The 21,291-nt window shown below is 32.1% G+C and overlaps 1 protein-coding gene across 3 annotated transcripts in view; it reads left to right on the top strand.

The window, feature by feature from the left end:
- Positions 1 to 445: 445 nt before the first annotated feature.
- Positions 446 to 21,291, top strand: part of LOC131801561 (transient receptor potential cation channel trpm-like) — a 153,171-nt gene continuing 132,325 nt past the window's right edge. For all 3 annotated transcript variants that reach the window (XM_059120350.1, XM_059120352.1, XM_059120348.1), the window contains exons 1-2: positions 446 to 584; positions 4,538 to 5,082. In XM_059120350.1, coding sequence (XP_058976333.1) covers positions 5,035 to 5,082 — 48 coding nt within the window. In that variant the 5' untranslated portion in view covers positions 446 to 584; positions 4,538 to 5,034. The remainder of the gene's footprint in view (positions 585 to 4,537; positions 5,083 to 21,291) is intronic.

Below are 21,291 nucleotides of genomic sequence, written 5' to 3'. Positions count from 1 at the left end.
ATAATATTCGTGAGATTTAAATATAGCTTCCATATATCTTCTTCAATGGGGATGTAGATTTTGCAGATATAACTATAATTCACCTATATATGTTTCATCCGATTTTTAATTGAAGCAATATCAAAACCAAAACATGCCATCTATAACAATGATATTTGGTACGACCTTTGTAAAATTAGGATATAGCTCCCTGTGAGAAGTAAATCGTTCGTCATTGAACCACAATATGTTATTGAATCCACATTACATATTAAGGAAGTTTAATTTTAACTCAGAACTAATACTCTATCTATTATAAACCTTTATTTGTAGTAGGCATCTCGTTCGCTTTCGTTGCTTAACATTTGGCGTTATTTTTGTATAGCATAAATACTAAAATAGCGCCAAATGTTATTTGAATTATTGTTAAAAAATTAGGTAAAATTATTTATTTTATTCTTTTCAGAAAACTACAATTCATAACAATTAATTGCGGATACAAATACGAATAATCGGCCTTCTCCATGTTGGGCAAATTCACATCGAACCATGTCCAGGTTTATCATCAGTATTCACGTACTGTCTCATTGAAGAAACCGAAGAAGGTAAGTACACCGCTTGTCCATTCTCCCCCTTACTGTTATCCTCTGCTTGGACATAAGCAGAACAATGGTGTTAATGTCTGACAAGGGAAATTGATTTCCATTAAACCGTCTGTTGTCATTATGATTTATGTTTTTCGTTTTGGTCGGTCGTTGATCGACCCCTTGTACCCCAAATAATAACTAGCTAACTATTGTCCAATCTTTATTTACTCATAAATTGTTTTTGTTGTGTCATAAACAAATTATTTCTGTTGATCATTACGTGTTCCATTATGTGTTCCATTCCAAAAAGAAAACATTTGCCTTCAGCAAGGATTAACAATGAAACCATTTATTTGTCGTATTGTTTTGTCAGCCATTGGAGTTTTGTCTTTAGTTGCCCACTTATGGGGGACACAAAAACAAAAGGGAAAGAGGAAATATTTCCCCACTTCCATCACATTTTCCACAGTTCTGTCTTGTCATGATTTTGTGGTACTGGTTCGGGGGGTGGGAATTATAATATACTTGTCCATTAATCACATTCAAATGCAAGAAAATAGCCCCACCATCATTGATGGCTGTGCTGGACGTGATACCTAACTACCTACCTACCTGCCATCGATGAACTATTCAATTTACTTCGATAATTTATTAAAATTAGTAGCAGAACAACCGAACAACTAACCAACCAAACATTTATAAAAACGCTTAATGCGAGTGTGCGGTGTGTTTAAGTGAAAAATAATTGCATTTCTCTGGGAGTGAAGAAATGAATGAGTTAAAGACAGCCCTGATGAAGGCATTTCAAAGGAAGTGTCGATTATAGTAATTGTACAAAGTGTGAACCAATGTGTATTTTTCATAGAAACGGGTGAAGTGTTGATATAGAATTACATTAGTATTATATACCCACATAAGGACATAGACAGTGAAAAATAAAATAGATGTTTATTTCCCAATTTTCGAGAAAGTTGATCCAAAATTATCTTACTTCTTGTAACATTAGCTAAATTTTGTAATTTATACATTATTTACCACCTGACCACTTGCATTTGACCGCTTGTGTATGCGAAAAAGTGATATTAAAGGCAGCAAGAAAATTTAAAAACACTCATATTTTTTCAGAAAAAAAATCATGAAATATTTATTCGAATTGATACGGTCCACGTATTGTAATGTTTGAATATTATTTCAGGCAAATCTTGACCGCGACTGCATCTCAAACTGTTTCTTATACCATCAGCCATATGGCTAGTTATATATCATTTGATATGGCCAAGACGTGCATCATCGAATTAACGGTCTTTGACCCTATGTCTATTTGGACCAAATCCGTTTCAGGAGTCGACCAAACGATGTCCTTCCGTCTGTCTGCTGGCTGGTGCGCATGATAACTCTTGGAGAAGTATCGGTCTACTTCTTCTGGTACCTCCGCCAGAAAAGGAGCAACATTTTAAATGTCCATCAAGCTCATAAAACGCGAATTTAACATCCGATTACATTTAGACTTGACAAATCTCAATATTTCCATCAACACAAGATCTGTTGTGGGTGGTGGAGATAGGACCGTTTATTCTGGTACCTCTCCCACATAGGGTTCAAGATTTGAAAAGAAAAACGCTCAAAGAAAGCGAAATAAGTATAAACTCTCTTCAAATTTCACAAATGCAAACATATTTGCCAACACAAAATCTGTTTTGAAGATGGTGGGTTCTCTATTTCGGGGCACGTACAAAAAATATGTGACTTACATATCCCAACTCAACATTATATCAAGTGTTAGTACACATATTTCAGTATACAGATCTTGGAGATAACTGGCATGCCTCTTTTTATTTGTTAAATTCATGTGAGACCTTATGCTGTCTAGAATATCGAATAATAGCTTCATACCCTCGACCATATGGCTTCAGACGGTACATATAATTTAATATGACCAAAACGTGCAATTTCAGGACATTTGCAGTCGATCCAGGGTTACACGTCAGCCCATCCGCATGTCTCTCTGACTGGCTGATGCGCACAATAACTCCGGAAGGTTTCGATTATATATTAAAATGTTAAATTTAAGTCCGAGTGTCTCTAAATTGCGCATATATTTATTAACATTTATAATGCGAAAATGGGATATATCGCTCCACTCCTTCTGGTATCTAGCCCACAACAGGTCAAATTTTTGAATGACCAAGTGTTCATAAAACGCGAAATGAGCACCCAATCCTGTTTAAACCCGGCACATCCCAATACGTCTACTGACACAAGATCTGCTATATATCCTCGCAGCCCCAACAAAGGAGTCAAAATTTCGAATAATTAAAACCCTTATAGCACGTGAAACAAGTCAGAGATTCTTATAAAACTTCGTATATGCCAATACTTCTGTTTGCCAAAGTTCTAACAGATATTTCGGTTCACTCATTCTGGTTAAACTTTTGAATTACAATTATTCCTATGAAATTGTAAATAAGTGTTCGACTTTGTTTTTTTTTTTTTTTTTTTTTGATTTTGCGCATCCCAATATTTCCCAAAAAGTATCACATATATCAGATAAAAGTAGTCGATACAGACCAAATCTGTCACTTTGTAATATGCATATCAGACTTAAGTCAGATACCAAATGAACAATATTGGCCAACTGTTTCGGAACCACTTCTTAAAGGGTTAAAAGCTTCAACAATCATTAAGCTAGTCAATATATATGTAAACAAACAGACGTCATCGGCAAAATTGATCGATGAATGATAACATGATTCAGTGTTGGCCTTCATGGGGAGGTGGACCGATATTTTCCATTTTTCTACTGACCTAAGTCTGACATATGCACTACCACAAATTTCGTTGTCAGATAGCGTGATTGTAGCGGGTGAATGATATATGAAACATACAGCGTCTTAAATTCACCACAGTCTGTATACTTTAATGAATTTTTCTGTTTTTTTTTTGTTCTCCTCTAATTTTTAAAGGAACCCCGGCTCTAGTTTGAGTTCGAATTTTCAAAAACTAGAAGGTCCAATTTTCGCTATAGTCTGGTTTATTTCCTTTGCGTCTTTATTTATTATATTGATCAACACAGGAAAAGAGCATTGAAACTTTGTAAGAACATAGAGCCGATAACCGATAAAATAATGCACTATTTTCTGACATTTGCTTATAGGAGCTTTAGTAAACTATGTAAAAAATATCCAAACTCTGGCATAATATCTTATCTAAATTTGCACTTAAGACCATACATATGAATATGAAAAAATGTTGGTGGCTCGCAATTCGAATAACAAATGGAATAATTCGAAACTCATATGGAATTTAAGGAATTACATTGGAAGTTTCAGAAACACAACTTACATCTGAAACAAATGTAGGAAATCAATAATAATTTCTTTTCGACTTTAAATTTATTTCCTTAGATCCAACTATTTATAATATTTTAAAAATCATCGTATCTACGTTACTAAATTAGCATTTTTCATATAAAAATAGTTATTTTCTCAAAATAAATTTAAATGAATGACACACGATTTAGGCGAAAGTAAGGGGAACTTATAACTCCCACACTTGCCTCCAAGATAACATACCTATCCTTTTTTGTGCGACACCTGACAAAACAATTCGAAATATGGTATTTTTTGTTATTCAACATTTTTTATTGAATCGTGAAAATGGAACATTTTTTCTGTTGAATTAGATTTCCTCGTTTAACGATATTTTCCTCTTGCATGTTTTTTTTTCTTCTATTATTTATTTTGATTTTGGTAAGCCGAGATGATGTATAAACGACAACAGCGGAACAGAAATGGATTTCAATGGCCTTAGCCAAGTTTGAGTAGTGCATGCGATTCTAAAATTATGCAAATTGTAATAATTTGCAAGTTAACCAACCGTTTATCCACGACTACAATTTTGAATTTGTTTTTTCTTCTCTTTTCCATCTTTTTTCTTCTTGCCTTGGAATTGCTCCACCTTCACATCGCTAGACAAATAAAGAACAACTGTTGTCGAGTGCAACATAAATAATAAAAAAAACAACACAGCTAACCAAAATTACACGCAACTTGCCGACAACCATCGCACGGACCAACAACACTCAAAATCGACAACGCCACGCTAAGTTCTGGTACAAGTTTTAAACTCAAGTTGAAAAAAAAAAAAAAAACGAACAACGACGCAACGTCGTTGTTGCAGCAGCTGCTCTGGTTATATGAACATCAAGGAAATCCAATTTGCCTTTTGTGGCGAATGACAACAGTCTATCCCTATTTTTGCCCGTAAACGGCTCTTGGACCAACAGTAGTTTTTGTTTTATACCACAACCACCACCCAATCCACCATCGTCGGAGGAGGAGGAGGAGAAGCAGAGGCATCCTTTTCAGATCATATCAGTCATTTGGCGGAGAACGTGTCGCAACGTAAACAAGTGGGTGTGGTGGCGTTTTGCAGGAAGAAAATTACAAAAATTCCGCAATTTCGGAATATGTTGAAGCCTAAACGACAAGCCAAACAGAAACCTAAAGCAAAACCGGTAAGCTTGTGAACCCAACAGCGCCCAGTACCCATCCCTTCCCAACTATCCAATTTTATCCTGTCCGTGTTCTCCGTTTTGAGTTGTTCACATTTTAGTTTTGCAATTCCCACACCATTCCCACGGTCCTTGACATTTTCGACAAGAGATTATAATACAATTTCATTTCCTTTAAATGCTACAAGTATATCCTTAATATCCTTCCTGTTGAAAAGCTTACTTTGTTTTATTTCGGTTTTTTTTCTTACCTTTATCCGCCCTCTATTCTATTTGTATTTAATCTTTCTTATCCATTTCTCTTTTCCCCCCTTTTACTTCCGTTCTTTAGTTCCTATCTCTTCTTCTATACTCCAACCGTACATAGTAGATTTAATGCCTTCAAAAGAAACTTGCATACCTATTACATACCTACTACATATATATTCGTAAATGTCTTTAATAGTAAACTTGAGAGATGTATTTGTGTGTGCGTGTCGCCTGTCTGCGTCGCCTGTGAGTGAGTGGGTGACACAGACAGGGAGACAGACAGACAGATAGACCAAAATGGAAAGCATCTCAAAAAGTTATTCTTTTTTTCGTTTTCCTATTTTTTTTTTCGATGTGCAACTTGACTAACTGCCAATTCGCTTTTATTTTACTGATGTAGTTTTATTAGCGTCATTATTATTGTATTGAAGTATATTCTTAGCGTATCGTCGTATCTAACGCATCAACTGCGTACTTTTAGTTAATTTCAATTTGTATCGATTTCTATGTCAGTCGTATTCTTAGTTTATCTATTATCTATGTATTTTTGTATGGATGTATGTATGTAGTGTCTGAGTCATTCAAGCGATGACGAACGAAAAAAAAAAAGAAAAACACAAGAAAATGTTGATTTGCGAATTAATTAATTGTTGCTTATTTATATGTGTTTTAAGAGAACTTTTACTATATAATATAGGACCTGTTTTGAATATTAAATGTCGAGGATAATGCGAATTTAGGACTGCCAAATGATTTGACAGAGTTCTTTTCTTTTACTTTATTGAGGAAGTATGTCTTGTATTTTTTAAGTTCTTTTTTACAATAAGTGTCTGACAGGGTCAGAGCCGGAGTCTGTGTTGAAAAAGAAAAATGAATTGTCCCCGACTTCATTTTTTATTCTCTACATAATTGGGTTAATTTTGTTAGCAATTTATTTCGTTAACTGACTTGCAATGCTCCTTGGTAGTTTAACCAGTCTTGGTAACAAAGGAGGAAATGATAGAGACTATTCCATTTAGGTACTTTGTAAAAAAATCAGGAAACAATTAAGAGGTCTTCATGTTTCCAAATTTGTTGCCTTCGCTTGGAAGGCTCGCTAAAAATATGCCGGTACCTCATTGGACACCATATAATATTAGCCACAACAAGAAATATGATCTCAAAGATAGGCTGCAGAAGCTGCAATATGATATGTAAGCCGATTTAATGATACACTTCGAATTTCGAAGGTTTAACCTACGGTGATTCTGTCCTTTGGAGTTCTTAATATACAAAGTCTTTTCATCCTCAAAAATTAATTTTCCAACTCAGACTTTTATCTACCACATAAAACAATAAACTTATATAGGTGGAAATTCATTAAATTTATCATTGTCCCATATGTTCACGGTTTTATAGTTCAAAATAGTTCAAAAGAGAGAATGCTATTTCGAGTATATGATTCGAGTAACTTAGGAAAGTATTTAGAAACCTCCCTTACTTTTACTGCAACCCAATTGACAGCATTCAGTACACTTTGCAAACACCATCGTCTATGAAGCAGCGCCCAACGTTGCTTAGCATAGAAAATCTTAAAATTCCAGCTCTTCTTATGCTTCCAATATGAATGACATTACATGTAATACCATGTGGGATATATTCCCTCACAATTTAAGCTACATCCCGTTCCAACCCCTTATCTAGACCCACAGAATTTCAAAATTCCAATTCTCCAACTTTACTCCATTAAATATACATTGTCTAAATTCTACACAACCAAAGTGACCCATATACCAAAATCTATAATTACAGTCTTATTAATACACTTTAACCAATTTCTTCACCTTTAGTACTTTTCGTAAACTATAAAAAAAAATCATCTTCTTATCTTCATTCTCCATATTCTTATTGGGTCCTCAAATCAATATTCATAGTTCCCTAACTATTTCTATATTTCTACACTATATATCATTTCTACACTATATATCAAACTTAGTACTTTTCGTACACTATTCAGTACGCATTTCCTAAAACACCGCTTTATCTTTATCTTATCTTTAAAGTGTATTAATAAAATTTTCTTTGGAACTGCATACTACAGTATGCACTATATACTGCGTATTTCCAAACTCATCTCCTAATCTAAACGCTTCACTTTCAAACTTTTCCGAATAGGAAAAAATCATTCTATACCAAATATAGTGCAATTTAGTACTTTTCGTACACTTATTTTACCCATTACCAGAACGACCCCTACTTAATTTCAATACTCCACTTTTATTCATTTGCACAAAACCATATTGAACGGAATTTAGTACCATTGCTTGGTACCCAAAACCACCTCCTTATATCAAGTATACTTTTCAACTTTGATTCCCACTTAAAACATCAATATTTTACATGGAGCCGAACACAATGACTTAATGTTTTTTTTTTTTTTTTTTTTTTTTTTTTTTTTTTTTGAATATCTAACACATTGCAACCTATGTGTTTCTAATTTTACATTTTGAAAAAACCTTTAGTGTAGGCCCAGAATTTGGTATAACCACTTTATTTAGCTCCAATTTATATACCCTTTCACCCCCATATCATGTGAGGTCATCTTCCGCAGTTTTTTATGTTTAGGGATATTCATCACTGAATACTGAACTTTGAACCTTGTATTGTTCATTGTCGCCTTTGACTAAAAACAGTTTTACTCTGCACAAGATTCTGCAGCCGGGTCATCAGTTCCATGTTTGATCTCAATTACTTGCCCACTGCCAAAGGATTCTTGTTACTTTACTTGGTTTGGCTTTCGATTGTGCTGCTTTAAATAATATCACTGTGAAACACAAAATTAATTACGGGGAAAATCCAGCAGATTATAGAAGAGCTAAAATTACAGAAAAAACTCCATGGAATTTTTTTCGATAAAGGGGTATTTTTTAAAATATGGTTAAAAACTCCATTTAAACAGGATCGTAGCAAGTCATAATATTCTACACAATTTGTTGTCATAAAATTCTATCACAGGTTCTAGTAGCCGTCAAGAGTCTAAATATTAAAATAATATTTTTTGTAAAAATCTCCAACAAAGCATTATTTTAGAAGGATGACGTCAAAGACAAAAATATTTTTCACCAATTTTAATATAAATCACCAAAGAAAAAAATATCAAAAAAATATTTGAATCAAAACAAACCGAAAAATTTAGGCGGAAAGTGTCAAAAATAGAAAAATAGTTTGTAATTAGTGATGGAAAAAGGTTCAGGGATTTTAATATGCCACTCTGCTTTGCAACCTTATTGTATTCCGGGCCTCACTTTAATCACCGTCGTAGTGACCTCATTCATACTGTGAATAAAGATTTATTTACTTGTGTCGGTCTGGACCAGAAATGGACATCTACCAACTTTAAGGTTTTGAAGTTTTTTCTTAGTTTTTAGAAATCATCATCAACTTCAAAATATTATTTTATTTACATAAATGTCAGTTTATATTGATGTTCCAGAAATAATTTAATACTTAGAACATTATAAGTGTAGTTATCCCTCGAATGATCACATTTTAATATTTCTCGGCACAGGCTAGGCTAAAGATTAAACTTCTCCTGAGATTCCTAGCCTTCTTCTCTTTTAATATGCCTGTTAGCTGGGTGCTTGAAAAAATACCCATGGCAATAAATGCAAGGGCAACACAGCTGAAGATATTAACAATTTATACTTGAATATATACATTTTTTATTTTGTAAAATAAAATTTCTATGGTCGGAAATAGATTATGGAAGTTTTTGTCATGTTTCACCCTGTAAGAAAAACAAAGAAATTATCTACTCAATTACACCAAAAAATTACAAATATATACCATAAAATCGCACATAGAGCCATTTAAAAAAATTGAATTGTAGCAAGCATGAGAGGAATAATTGTCTATTGTTCCCATTCATTGTTTTCGATCATAAAAATATACGTCCTTAGTAATTGTATTATATTTTACTCATTTATGTGCGTATTAGTATTTCTGTATATATTTATGTATCATAGTAGATAATATGTATGTAATATACTTTAATAAAAATACAAAATGCAATTAGATACATAAAGAGTTATTGTGCTTTTGTGTCTAAGTAGTAAATCGAATGTGTTGGCTTAGAAAAAAATGTGCTTTGAAGATTGCTTAAATATATGGTAATTGAATGTGATAGTATAGTGCAAAAATAGCATTTAAATTGCGTGAAATTACAGGATACGTAATGGTATCCTTCAAACATCGCCAGAAGTTATATCAAATAGTTTTATGGTTGGACAAATCAGTAATCAATATAAAGTAACATTTTAGTATTAATTAAGAACAATTCAATCTTACATACGAGGTTTTTGGGGGAAATGGGGTCTAAAATGAGTATTCTTCTATTTATATCAGTCTGAACAAAAGACCTCATGCTTGGTCTTAGTAAACATGATACTTTCTCCTCGAAATAAAATTAAGATAAAGGTGTTTTTGATAGCGCCTAGAAGTAGGCTTTGGATTTTTGAAAATATTTACCGACGACTCCAGTAAAATTAGTTTTGAGATATATTATTAATTTGCAAATATTAAATACTTTTTCGTCTTTTAAAGAAGAACGTTGAATGAATCTTGATGAAGATTTGTTTACTGATTTCTGATTGTGGTCATATTTATTGAATTGAAATTTAAAGCTAAAAAGAAAAAAAAAAATATGAAATACACATGAAGTTTGGTCCACCTTCAAAATTTAAAAGAAAAAATAAATCGATTGATATAATTCCCACCAAATCAATTTTTAAATAATGGACATCCTGTATTATGAAATGCACTAATAACTAATAACAATAATTAAATATTTAAAATTTAAATATAATAAATATTTAAGAGTTGAGTACACATATTTATAAAATTTATATATAATTTACTACGCTGTTGTATGTTATACAAAAAGTATTACAAAAAATTAATTACATTAAATCTTCTTAGCGTTGCTGAAAATTAAACCTTTTTCTTTTAAATATTGCCAGGCTTATGGTGGCAGAGTGTTATGCAAAGTTTATCCGTAGCATAGGATCGTTCCAAAGATCTCTCAACCAGACTGCCAAGTTGGCTGCACCTTTAACAGAGCGAAGAGTCTCTCTCCTTGAAAAAATATTTTCAATCATTCTGTGAGGGTCCTTTTTATAGTGATTCTCGGTCATATTCCTAATATAGAAAACGTTTTATTCTATTCTACAGACCAGCATTGTGGAAGCACACTCGGGTAATCAAAATACATTTTCTTGGTTCGACTAATGATAAAAGCAAAATGTTGTATAAATTTAAACTGTCCGCAAAATTTAATCCCAACATACCTCTGTTTTATACACAACATTAATAATTCACTCATAGTTTTTAGATGTCCCAAGCTTTTCGCTGGTAGGCCAGACATTACCAGTATGACATCATGTGCATAGGATAGTAGCAAACCATCTGGAGAGGGCCGGGTTTATCCCTCACCAAAATTTTGTAAATTCCTGTCATCTCATCTCTCCGATTAGAAAGTTGGTATTCCACCTTGTCTATTCCTATCATTGCTTTAGTTCAAATAAAATACCCTGTTGCAAGAGCCTTCTTTGGTCATAACTCTCTACAATATATGAAGCACAAGCTCTCAAAGCGTGTGATATCGAGTGATCTTTTCTAAACTCAAATTTACAGTATTTTTAGGTTCTTGTATCCTCGCATGTAACCATATGTATCCAACCGATTTTACGATTATAATATTAACCTAACATTCGACCAAATATGTTAAATTTGTGTAAAAATCGTTTCAGTTATAGCAATAGCAGTTATATACGATTTGTCACTTAAGTCTCACGGAGTCGTAATGTACACTACATAACGATGATATTTTATTGAAGGTTATTCGGGTTGTACCTAATATTTTTTTCCAACAAAACTTCTCATCGATATAATTGAAATATTTACAAATTACTAGTATTAGACCAATTCTAAATATAAGAATCATAGACAAGGTTTCATGTTATTTTTTTTTTCATGAAATTTATTTTTTTTCCTCAACAAAGACAATGCATTTAATTATTGGAGCCAAGAAGTATGCTTCGCCCGTTTATGTATTATTTGTTTCAACGTCAAATAAATAATCCAATGAATAATAAATCAAAAAAAAAAAAATCAATTTAAAGTCAAATTTTTATCAAGGGATAATTTCGGATTTAACCACTATTCCCATATTTTTTATTTGGGTATTACAGAGAAAATCGATTCTTTTAGTTTGGATTTGGTGTGTAAAAAGTACTCAATCTTTATGTAAAATAAATATGTATTTGTATGTAATTGGCGTGCTTTAAGTCTTGTATTATTTTCATATTGTTATTCAGATTTCTTTAAAACGTTCATACTTTTGAACGTATTATAGTTGTTGTTATTGTGTGTTGCTACATATCAAACATGTATTGCAGCATTTGATGAATCAGAAAAAATATTTCATCTGTAAATTTCGCCATCCATTTGGGAAACATATCAAGTGCACTCCAACAACATGATATTGCGTTTTTTATCTATGTTCTAATTTAATTATATATATTATAGTGACATTTCTAAAAGCTATTGAACTAAATCGAATGAGTGTAGAACTAGCTCTTATATTTATTATATATATGCGTTACCATTTTACTCCAAATCGGATCGGATTCATTTAGTAAATTTCAGTTCAATCTGGGTCAGAAACATCGGTTATGTATACATCTTTGTCAGTTTTTGTTTGAGTGAGTTGTATGTATTGCAAATGCAGATATACGTATGTATATTCAGTTTAGATTTTTATACAACTCTCATATATGAATATATATTTTTGTACACTAAATGTGAAAGTACGTTCAGCCTAGCTGACGACTGTATAATATTTGGCACAAGACACCGTACATATCTTGGCAATTTTATTTGAGATTGTTTCAAATGCAGACATACAATTATGGCCAATTAATTTTAGGCAACATAATTGCTTTAGCATTCCACTACAATATATTCAGATTATACCCTCAACAATATACATACAAAGACATAAGTAATTTACTACGGCCAGAATGTACTTTATTGAAATCGCGATTTGAGATCATGGGCCTCTCAACGTAATACGTTTCGGTCGATCTAGATCATGCCTGTATGTCTATTTGTGGTCTGTAACGATAGGTTTCCCCTTTGGCGAAATTAGCTTGCCACAGTCCAATGGTTCGCACAGAATTTTATTTATTTTGAGGCAGAAAGAGAATAATTGTTGTTTACGTTTAATATTACGTTGGTTGAATGAACTTATATTGTACGAATTCTACGGTAAGTATAACATATTCTACTCGCCATCGGTCCGGTATTGGAAGTGGTTCTTCGACTCGAGACCGTAAAAAGTATTCGAAACACGGGGTAGGAAGGCAGGATTTAGTCCTCAGGAATCGGCATGGTTATTCGAGTCTATCAGATGAATTTTATGCGAATTACCTTTATAAATACTTAAGCAAGCCACAAGGGTATTCAAAGCTACTGTTGCAAGAGACCTTAATTAGTACTTAAGCAGATTGCAGGCATAAGTACTCAAATAGGCTACAAGGATATTTAAGGATAGAACTTACAAAAGATGTCGAATGACTTCCTTCTTCCTTCTCAATAAGATTCTACAAGAAAGTTTACAGGATATGCAAGGATGTCTACAGGATACGCAAGGATGTTCTAGGATGCCTCAATGATTTGAGTGTTGCATTACTTACCGCAGTCGATGTTGCTGCTTCACTGGTATTGTATTGGCTGCCTCGATTCTGCCATCTTCCGCCCTTTTATACCTGACTACACTACGAGTGGATTATCGAAAACTTGTTTACCCAAAATGTTAGTTATCACCACAACATTACATGTGGGCGCGTCTCTGTTGTTGTAATAACGGTACACCTGTAATGAGTATTTTTGCCCTCCTAAATAGGCATAAAGAAGAAAGTAATTCATTATAGAATTTTATGAACTTTTAGTTAATTTGTGTGGGCCATAACTCTCGAAAGGAGTATTCGATATAGTTCAAACTCGATACATCGTTCTATTTAGATAAGACTTAGGTCTCATGTGAGAATGTCCAATATTGGAAAACTCATTCATGTACGTTCCCCACAAAAGGTAATAATTTGGAAATCAATGTCCAATTTTCTTCAAATTTTGCAAATCCTAAAATGTGTGTCTCTTGTCGAGTACATGTGAACAAGGAATGGGTCGTTCCTCTCGTTTTTGTACTTCCTCCATAAATTTTGGACAATCTTGCATTATTTCATATAAAACAAAACGAGTGAATCGGTAACATTTATACCAGACTTAGGAAAATATTGTCACACGAACCACCATTGGACCACTGTGTCTCGTTTCTTCCCAAATGCTACTAAATATTTCATGAATAGTGATGGACGGCATCGCTGGATTTTTACCAAATATTGATACATACTCTCGGTAGTCAAAAAGATAGCCAAAAACCAATTTTTCCATACAAAAATGACTAAAAATGTAAAAATAACCATTTTGAGGGGGCCTCTATGTGTACGTCTCTGTTTTGAATCTCTGTGTGTCATATTATTAAACACAATATACCACCATTATGCATGATTCGAATACCACAAAGAGGTAAATATCGGTCGCATATACTATTGAACCAACATTTTCCTAGTTGTATTGTATTGTTTGATTATACAGGGTGAGATTAAAAATTGCAACCAAGTCAAACACCATAATTTTTAAATTTTTTTAATTTTGTAGAATGAAAGAAAAACATTTCAAAATACCTATGTATACTAAAATACCTATAATAAAATACTTTTGCACGCTTGTAAACAATATTTCACTGAAATAATTTTAACAGCTGTCGGACGAGTGGCTTAGAAATTACAGCAGTCTGAAGTTGGTTGCAATTTTTTCATCTCACCCTGTATTTGAAGTAAATAAAAAAAATCTTCACACACCCGTACATATTTTTTGTATCTTGATTCCTAAATATTGTATATGTAATTTTCAAAAAGTATTAGACAAACAAAACAAATCTATCACTTTTTGATATCAGTTGACAGTTGAAACATATTCAGGTACAACAATAGTATCAGGTTTGCAGACTGATAACAAAACACCGTGCAGGCCGGAACAAAATAATAATCAAAAGTTAATTTGCTGAAAGTTATGTACCGTCATCGATTTCATGTTATTTTCTAATAACTTTTATACAATCATCTTAAACCACCGAGTACCTGTATTTACAACCTGTCCAAACATATTACAATGTTATAATTTTTAAGCAAACAAATTTGGACTTGAAGTACATACTGACTGTTTGTTTATTTCTTGACACCTGTTACCTTCCTGGGTCTCTTTCCTAGCAAGAAAATCGATTTCTGTTCTGTGTCCAATTTATAGGAAATTAATTATGGCCCTATAAGAGTTTGATTTGTGACTGTAGGAATTAAGAGCATTTATTATATAGGGTTGCCAAATTGTAATAATATGTTCATGTTATGGTATATTTCTGTTTTGGGTAATAACTAATTTATTTTACATTAAACTTTTTATTCTGTTATTTTAGCAACTCCGATAGACAAATTATTCCTTTGCGTAAATAAATGTCTTTAACTCCAAAACGAAAGCGATCATAAATAGTAGTTTGTGTTCACTAAATTGATGGAGAACATATTTTTTTCAAAATAAATATGGTTTACGACTCCCATGCTTAAACTTAGTCGAAAGTGTATTATGTCTTTGTGCATTTGTTTGCAACACGAGAAAGACGTATAGTTTCTGTTTAAGTTAGAATTGCATATCGCCAAAGGATCCAGAGAACCCAGGTTAAATTAGTATCAACCGTAGACAGTTGTGTTCGTAGGCTAAATAGTTACTTATAACTCCCCCTTAGAGCCTACGTTGGCGTGGCTTGGGTCGTAGGGAGAAATCGTTCCAAACCTAAAGGTTTGCCCTTTAATTCTCCTTGGGACTTAAGTTCGTACAGATCAGGCTTGAAATAATTCTCTATAACTTACTCTGGGTACTCTCTAAGTTGTTAGAAACTTCTTCCTCTCTCTCTCTCTAGCTGAATATAGAGCAGCGGTGCTCAAGAAAAAATATCTCTTTTCAGTATGTGCGTGAAGATAAAAACGTTTTTAATTTTCGAACACTTTCAGTTGTATAACAGTGTATAACAGTTCAAAAACGTTTTTGTATATGAACGGAAAATAAAAACGATTTTCTAGGTTATAATAAAAACGTTTTTCAACGTGTTAGACTTTTAATCTTAGTCATTTGTTTGATTTACGAAAAACGATTTTTATTATCTCCTAGTGAATGAAATACTAATACAATACAATATGTATTGATCTAAGCATTTCATTGTAGAAATTTTGAGAAAAAAATTTATCATCGAAAAATACGATTTTAAAGGACAAAATATGTTTTGGCCTATATCTCAGGATCAAAAAAGGATACGCGTATATGGAAGGTATCGTTAGAAAGGTGATTCCTTCTACTTTCCGAATATGTATTGATCTAAGCATTTCATTGTAGAAATTTTGAGAAAAAAATTTATCATAGAAAAATACGATTTTAAAGGACAAAATATGTTTTGGCCTATATCTCAGGATCAAAAAAGGATACGCGTATATGGAAGGTATCGTTAGAAAGGTGATTCCTTCTACTTTCCGAATATGTATTGATCTAAGCATTTTATTGTAGAAATTTTGAGAAAAAAAATTATCATCGAAAAATACGATTTTAAAGGACAAAATATGTTTTGGCCTATATCTCAGGATCAAAAAAGGATACGCGTATATGGAAGGTATCGTTAGAAAGGTGATTCCCTCTACTTTCCGAATATGTATTGATCTAAGCATTTCATTGTAGAAATTTTGAAAAAAAAATTTATCATCGAAAAATACGATTTTAAAGGACAAAATATGTTTTGGCCTATATCTCAGGATCAAAAAAGGATACGCGTATATGGAAGGTATCGTTAGAAAGGTGATTCCTTCTACTTTCCGAATATGTATTGATCTAAGCATTTCATTGTAGAAATTTTGAGAAAAAAAATTATCATCGAAAAATACGATTTTAAAGGACAAAATATGTTTTGGCCTATATCTCAGGATCAAAAAAGGATACGCGTATATGGAAGGTATCGTTAGAAAGGTGATTCCTTCTACTTTCCGAATATGTATTGATCTAAGCATTTAATTGTAGAAATTTTGAGAAAAAAATTTATCATCGAAAAATACGATTTTAAAGGACAAAATATGTTTTGGCCTATATCTCAGGATCAAAAAAGGATACGCGTATATGGAAGGTATCGTTAGAAAGGTGATTCCTTCTACTTTCCGAATATGTATTGATCTAAGCATTTCATTGTAGAAATTTTGAGAAAAAAATTTATCATCGAAAAATACGATTTTAAAGGACAAAATATGTTTTGGCCTATATCTCAGGATCAAAAGAGGATACGCGTATATGGAAGGTATCGTTAGAAAGGTGATTCCCTCTACTTTCCGAATATGTATTGATCTAAGCATTTCATTGTAGAAATTTTGAGAAAAAAATTTATCATCGAAAAATACGATTTTAAAGGACAAAATATGTTTTGGCCTATATCTCAGGATCAAAAAAGGATACGCGTATATGGAAGGTATCGTTAGAAAGGTGATTCCTTCTACTTTCCGAATATGTATTGATCTAAGCATTTCATTGTAGAAATTTTGAGAAAAAAATTTATCATAGAAAAATACGATTTTAAAGGACAAAATATGTTTTGGCCTATATCTCAGGATCAAAAAAGGATACGCGTATATGGAAGGTATCGTTAGAAAGGTGATTCCCTCTACTTTCCGAATATGTATTGATCTAAGCATTTCATTGTAGAAATTTTGAGAAAAAAATTTATCATCGAAAAATACGATTTTAAAGGACAAAATAAGTTTTGGCCTATATCTCAGGATCAAAAAAGGATACGCGTATATGGAAGGTGTCGTTAGAAAGGTGATTCCTTCTACTTTCCGAATATGTATTGATCTAAGCATTTCATTGTAGAAATTTTGAGAAAAAAATTTATCATCGAAAAATACGATTTTAAAGGACAAAATATGTTTTGGCCTATATCTCAGGATCAAAAAAGGATACGCGTATATGGAAGGTATCGTTAGAAAGGTGATTCCTTCTACTTTCCGAATATGTATTGATCTAAGCATTTCATTGTAGAAATTTTGAGAAAAAAATTTATCATCGAAAAATACGATTTTAAAGGACAAAATATGTTTTGGCCTATATCTCAGGATCAAAAAAGGATACGCGTATATGGAAGGTATCGTTAGAAAGGTGATTCCTTCTACTTTCCGAATATGTATTGATCTAAGCATTTCATTGTAGAAATTTTGAGAAAAAAATTTATCATAGAAAAATACGATTTTAAAGGACAAAATATGTTTTGGCCTATATCTCAGGATCAAAAAAGGATACGCGTATATGGAAGGTATCGTTAGAAAGGTGATACCTTCTACTTTCCGAATATGTATTGATCTAAGCATTTAATTGTAGAAATTTTGAGAAAAAAATTTATCATCGAAAAATACGATTTTAAAGGACAAAATATGTTTTGGCCTATATCTCAGGATCAAAAAAGGATACGCGTATATGAAAGGTGTCGTTAGAAAGGTGATTCCTTCTACTTTCCGAATATGTATTGATCTAAGCATTTCATTGTAGAAATTTTGAGAAAAAAATTTATCATCGAAAAATACGATTTTAAAGGACAAAATATGTTTTGGCCTATATCTTAGGATCAAAAAAGGATACGCGTATATGGAAGGTATCGTTAGAAAGGTGATTCCTTCTACTTTCCGAATATGTATTGATCTAAGCATTTCATTGTAGAAATTTTGAGAAAAAAAATTATCATCGAAAAATACGATTTTAAAGGACAAAATATGTTTTGGCCTATATCTCAGGATCAAAAAAGGATACGCGTATATGGAAGGTATCGTTAGAAAGGTGATTCCTTCTACTTTCCGAATATGTATTGATCTAAGCATTTAATTGTAGAAATTTTGAGAAAAAAATTTATCATCGAAAAATACGATTTTAAAGGACAAAATATGTTTTGGCCTATATCTCAGGATCAAAAAAGGATACGCGTATATGGAAGGTATCGTTAGAAAGGTGATTCCTTCTACTTTCCGAATATGTATTGATCTAAGCATTTCATTGTAGAAATTTTGAGAAAAAAATTTATCATCGAAAAATACGATTTTAAAGGACAAAATATGTTTTGGCCTATATCTCAGGATCAAAAAAGGATACGCGTATATGGAAGGTATCGTTAGAAAGGTGATTCCTTCTACTTTCCGAATATGTATTGATCTAAGCATTTCATTGTAGAAATTTTGAGAAAAAAATTTATCATAGAAAAATACGATTTTAAAGGACAAAATATGTTTTGGCCTATATCTCAGGATCAAAAAAGGATACGCGTATATGGAAGGTATCGTTAGAAAGGTGATTCCTTCTACTTTCCGAATATGTATTGATCTAAGCATTTTATTGTAGAAATTTTGAGAAAAAAAATTATCATCGAAAAATACGATTTTAAAGGACAAAATATGTTTTGGCCTATATCTCAGGATCAAAAAAGGATACGCGTATATGGAAGGTATCGTTAGAAAGGTGATTCCCTCTACTTTCCGAATATGTATTGATCTAAGCATTTCATTGTAGAAATTTTGAAAAAAAAATTTATCATCGAAAAATACGATTTTAAAGGACAAAATATGTTTTGGCCTATATCTCAGGATCAAAAAAGGATACGCGTATATGGAAGGTATCGTTAGAAAGGTGATTCCTTCTACTTTCCGAATATGTATTGATCTAAGCATTTCATTGTAGAAATTTTGAGAAAAAAAATTATCATCGAAAAATACGATTTTAAAGGACAAAATATGTTTTGGCCTATATCTCAGGATCAAAAAAGGATACGCGTATATGGAAGGTATCGTTAGAAAGGTGATTCCTTCTACTTTCCGAATATGTATTGATCTAAGCATTTAATTGTAGAAATTTTGAGAAAAAAATTTATCATCGAAAAATACGATTTTAAAGGACAAAATATGTTTTGGCCTATATCTCAGGATCAAAAAAGGATACGCGTATATGGAAGGTATCGTTAGAAAGGTGATTCCTTCTACTTTCCGAATATGTATTGATCTAAGCATTTCATTGTAGAAATTTTGAGAAAAAAATTTATCATCGAAAAATACGATTTTAAAGGACAAAATATGTTTTGGCCTATATCTCAGGATCAAAAGAGGATACGCGTATATGGAAGGTATCGTTAGAAAGGTGATTCCCTCTACTTTCCGAATATGTATTGATCTAAGCATTTCATTGTAGAAATTTTGAGAAAAAAATTTATCATCGAAAAATACGATTTTAAAGGACAAAATATGTTTTGGCCTATATCTCAGGATCAAAAAAGGATACGCGTATATGGAAGGTATCGTTAGAAAGGTGATTCCTTCTACTTTCCGAATATGTATTGATCTAAGCATTTCATTGTAGAAATTTTGAGAAAAAAATTTATCATAGAAAAATACGATTTTAAAGGACAAAATATGTTTTGGCCTATATCTCAGGATCAAAAAAGGATACGCGTATATGGAAGGTATCGTTAGAAAGGTGATTCCCTCTACTTTCCGAATATGTATTGATCTAAGCATTTCATTGTAGAAATTTTGAGAAAAAAATTTATCATCGAAAAATACGATTTTAAAGGACAAAATAAGTTTTGGCCTATATCTCAGGATCAAAAAAGGATACGCGTATATGGAAGGTGTCGTTAGAAAGGTGATTCCTTCTACTTTCCGAATATGTATTGATCTAAGCATTTCATTGTAGAAATTTTGAGAAAAAAATTTATCATCGAAAAATACGATTTTAAAGGACAAAATATGTTTTGGCCTATATCTCAGGATCAAAAAAGGATACGCGTATATGGAAGGTATCGTTAGAAAGGTGATTCCTTCTACTTTCCGAATATGTATTGATCTAAGCATTTCATTGTAGAAATTTTGAGAAAAAAATTTATCATCGAAAAATACGATTTTAAAGAACAAAATATGTTTTGGCCTATATCTCAGGATCAAAAAAGGATACGCGTATATGGAAGGTATCGTTAGAAAGGTGATTCCTTCTACTTTCCGAATATGTATTGATCTAAGCATTTCATTGTAGAAATTTTGAGAAAAAAATTTATCATAGAAAAATACGATTTTAAAGGACAAAATATGTTTTGGCCTATATCTCAGGATCAAAAAAGGATACGCGTATATGGAAGGTATCGTTAGAAAGGTGATTCCCTCTACTTTCCGAATATGTATTGATCTAAGCATTTCATTGTAGAAATTTTGAGAAAAAAATTTATCATCGAAAAATACGATTTTAAAGGACAAAATATGTTTTGGCCTATATCTCAGGATCAAAAAAGGATACGCGTATATGAAAGGTGTCGTTAGAAAGGTGATTCCTTCTACTTTCCGAATATGTATTGATCTAAGCATTTCATTGTAGAAATTTTGAGAAAAAAATTTATCATCGAAAAATACGATTTTAAAGGACAAAATATGTTTTGGCCTATATCTCAGGATCAAAAAAGGATACGCGTATATGGAAGGTATCGTTAGAAAGGTGATTCCTTCTACTTTCCGAATATGTATTGATCTAAGCATTTCATTGTAGAAATTTTGAGAAAAAAATTTATCATCGAAAAATACGATTTTAAAGGACAAACTATGTTTTGGCCTATATCTCAGGATCAAAAAAGGATACGCGTATATGGAAGGTATCGTTAGAAAGGTGATTCCTTCTACTTTCCGAATATGTATTGATCTAAGCATTTAATTGTAGAAATTTTGAGAAAAAAATTTATCATCGAAAAATACGATTTTAAAG

Source organism: Musca domestica, unplaced genomic scaffold (assembly GCF_030504385.1).
Source record: "Musca domestica strain aabys unplaced genomic scaffold, Musca_domestica.polishedcontigs.V.1.1 17, whole genome shotgun sequence".
In the NCBI taxonomy this organism is placed as follows: Eukaryota; Metazoa; Arthropoda; class Insecta; order Diptera; family Muscidae; genus Musca; species Musca domestica.
The sequence above is the reverse complement of the archived record's forward strand: the minus strand, read 5'-3'. Positions and strand labels throughout refer to the sequence as shown.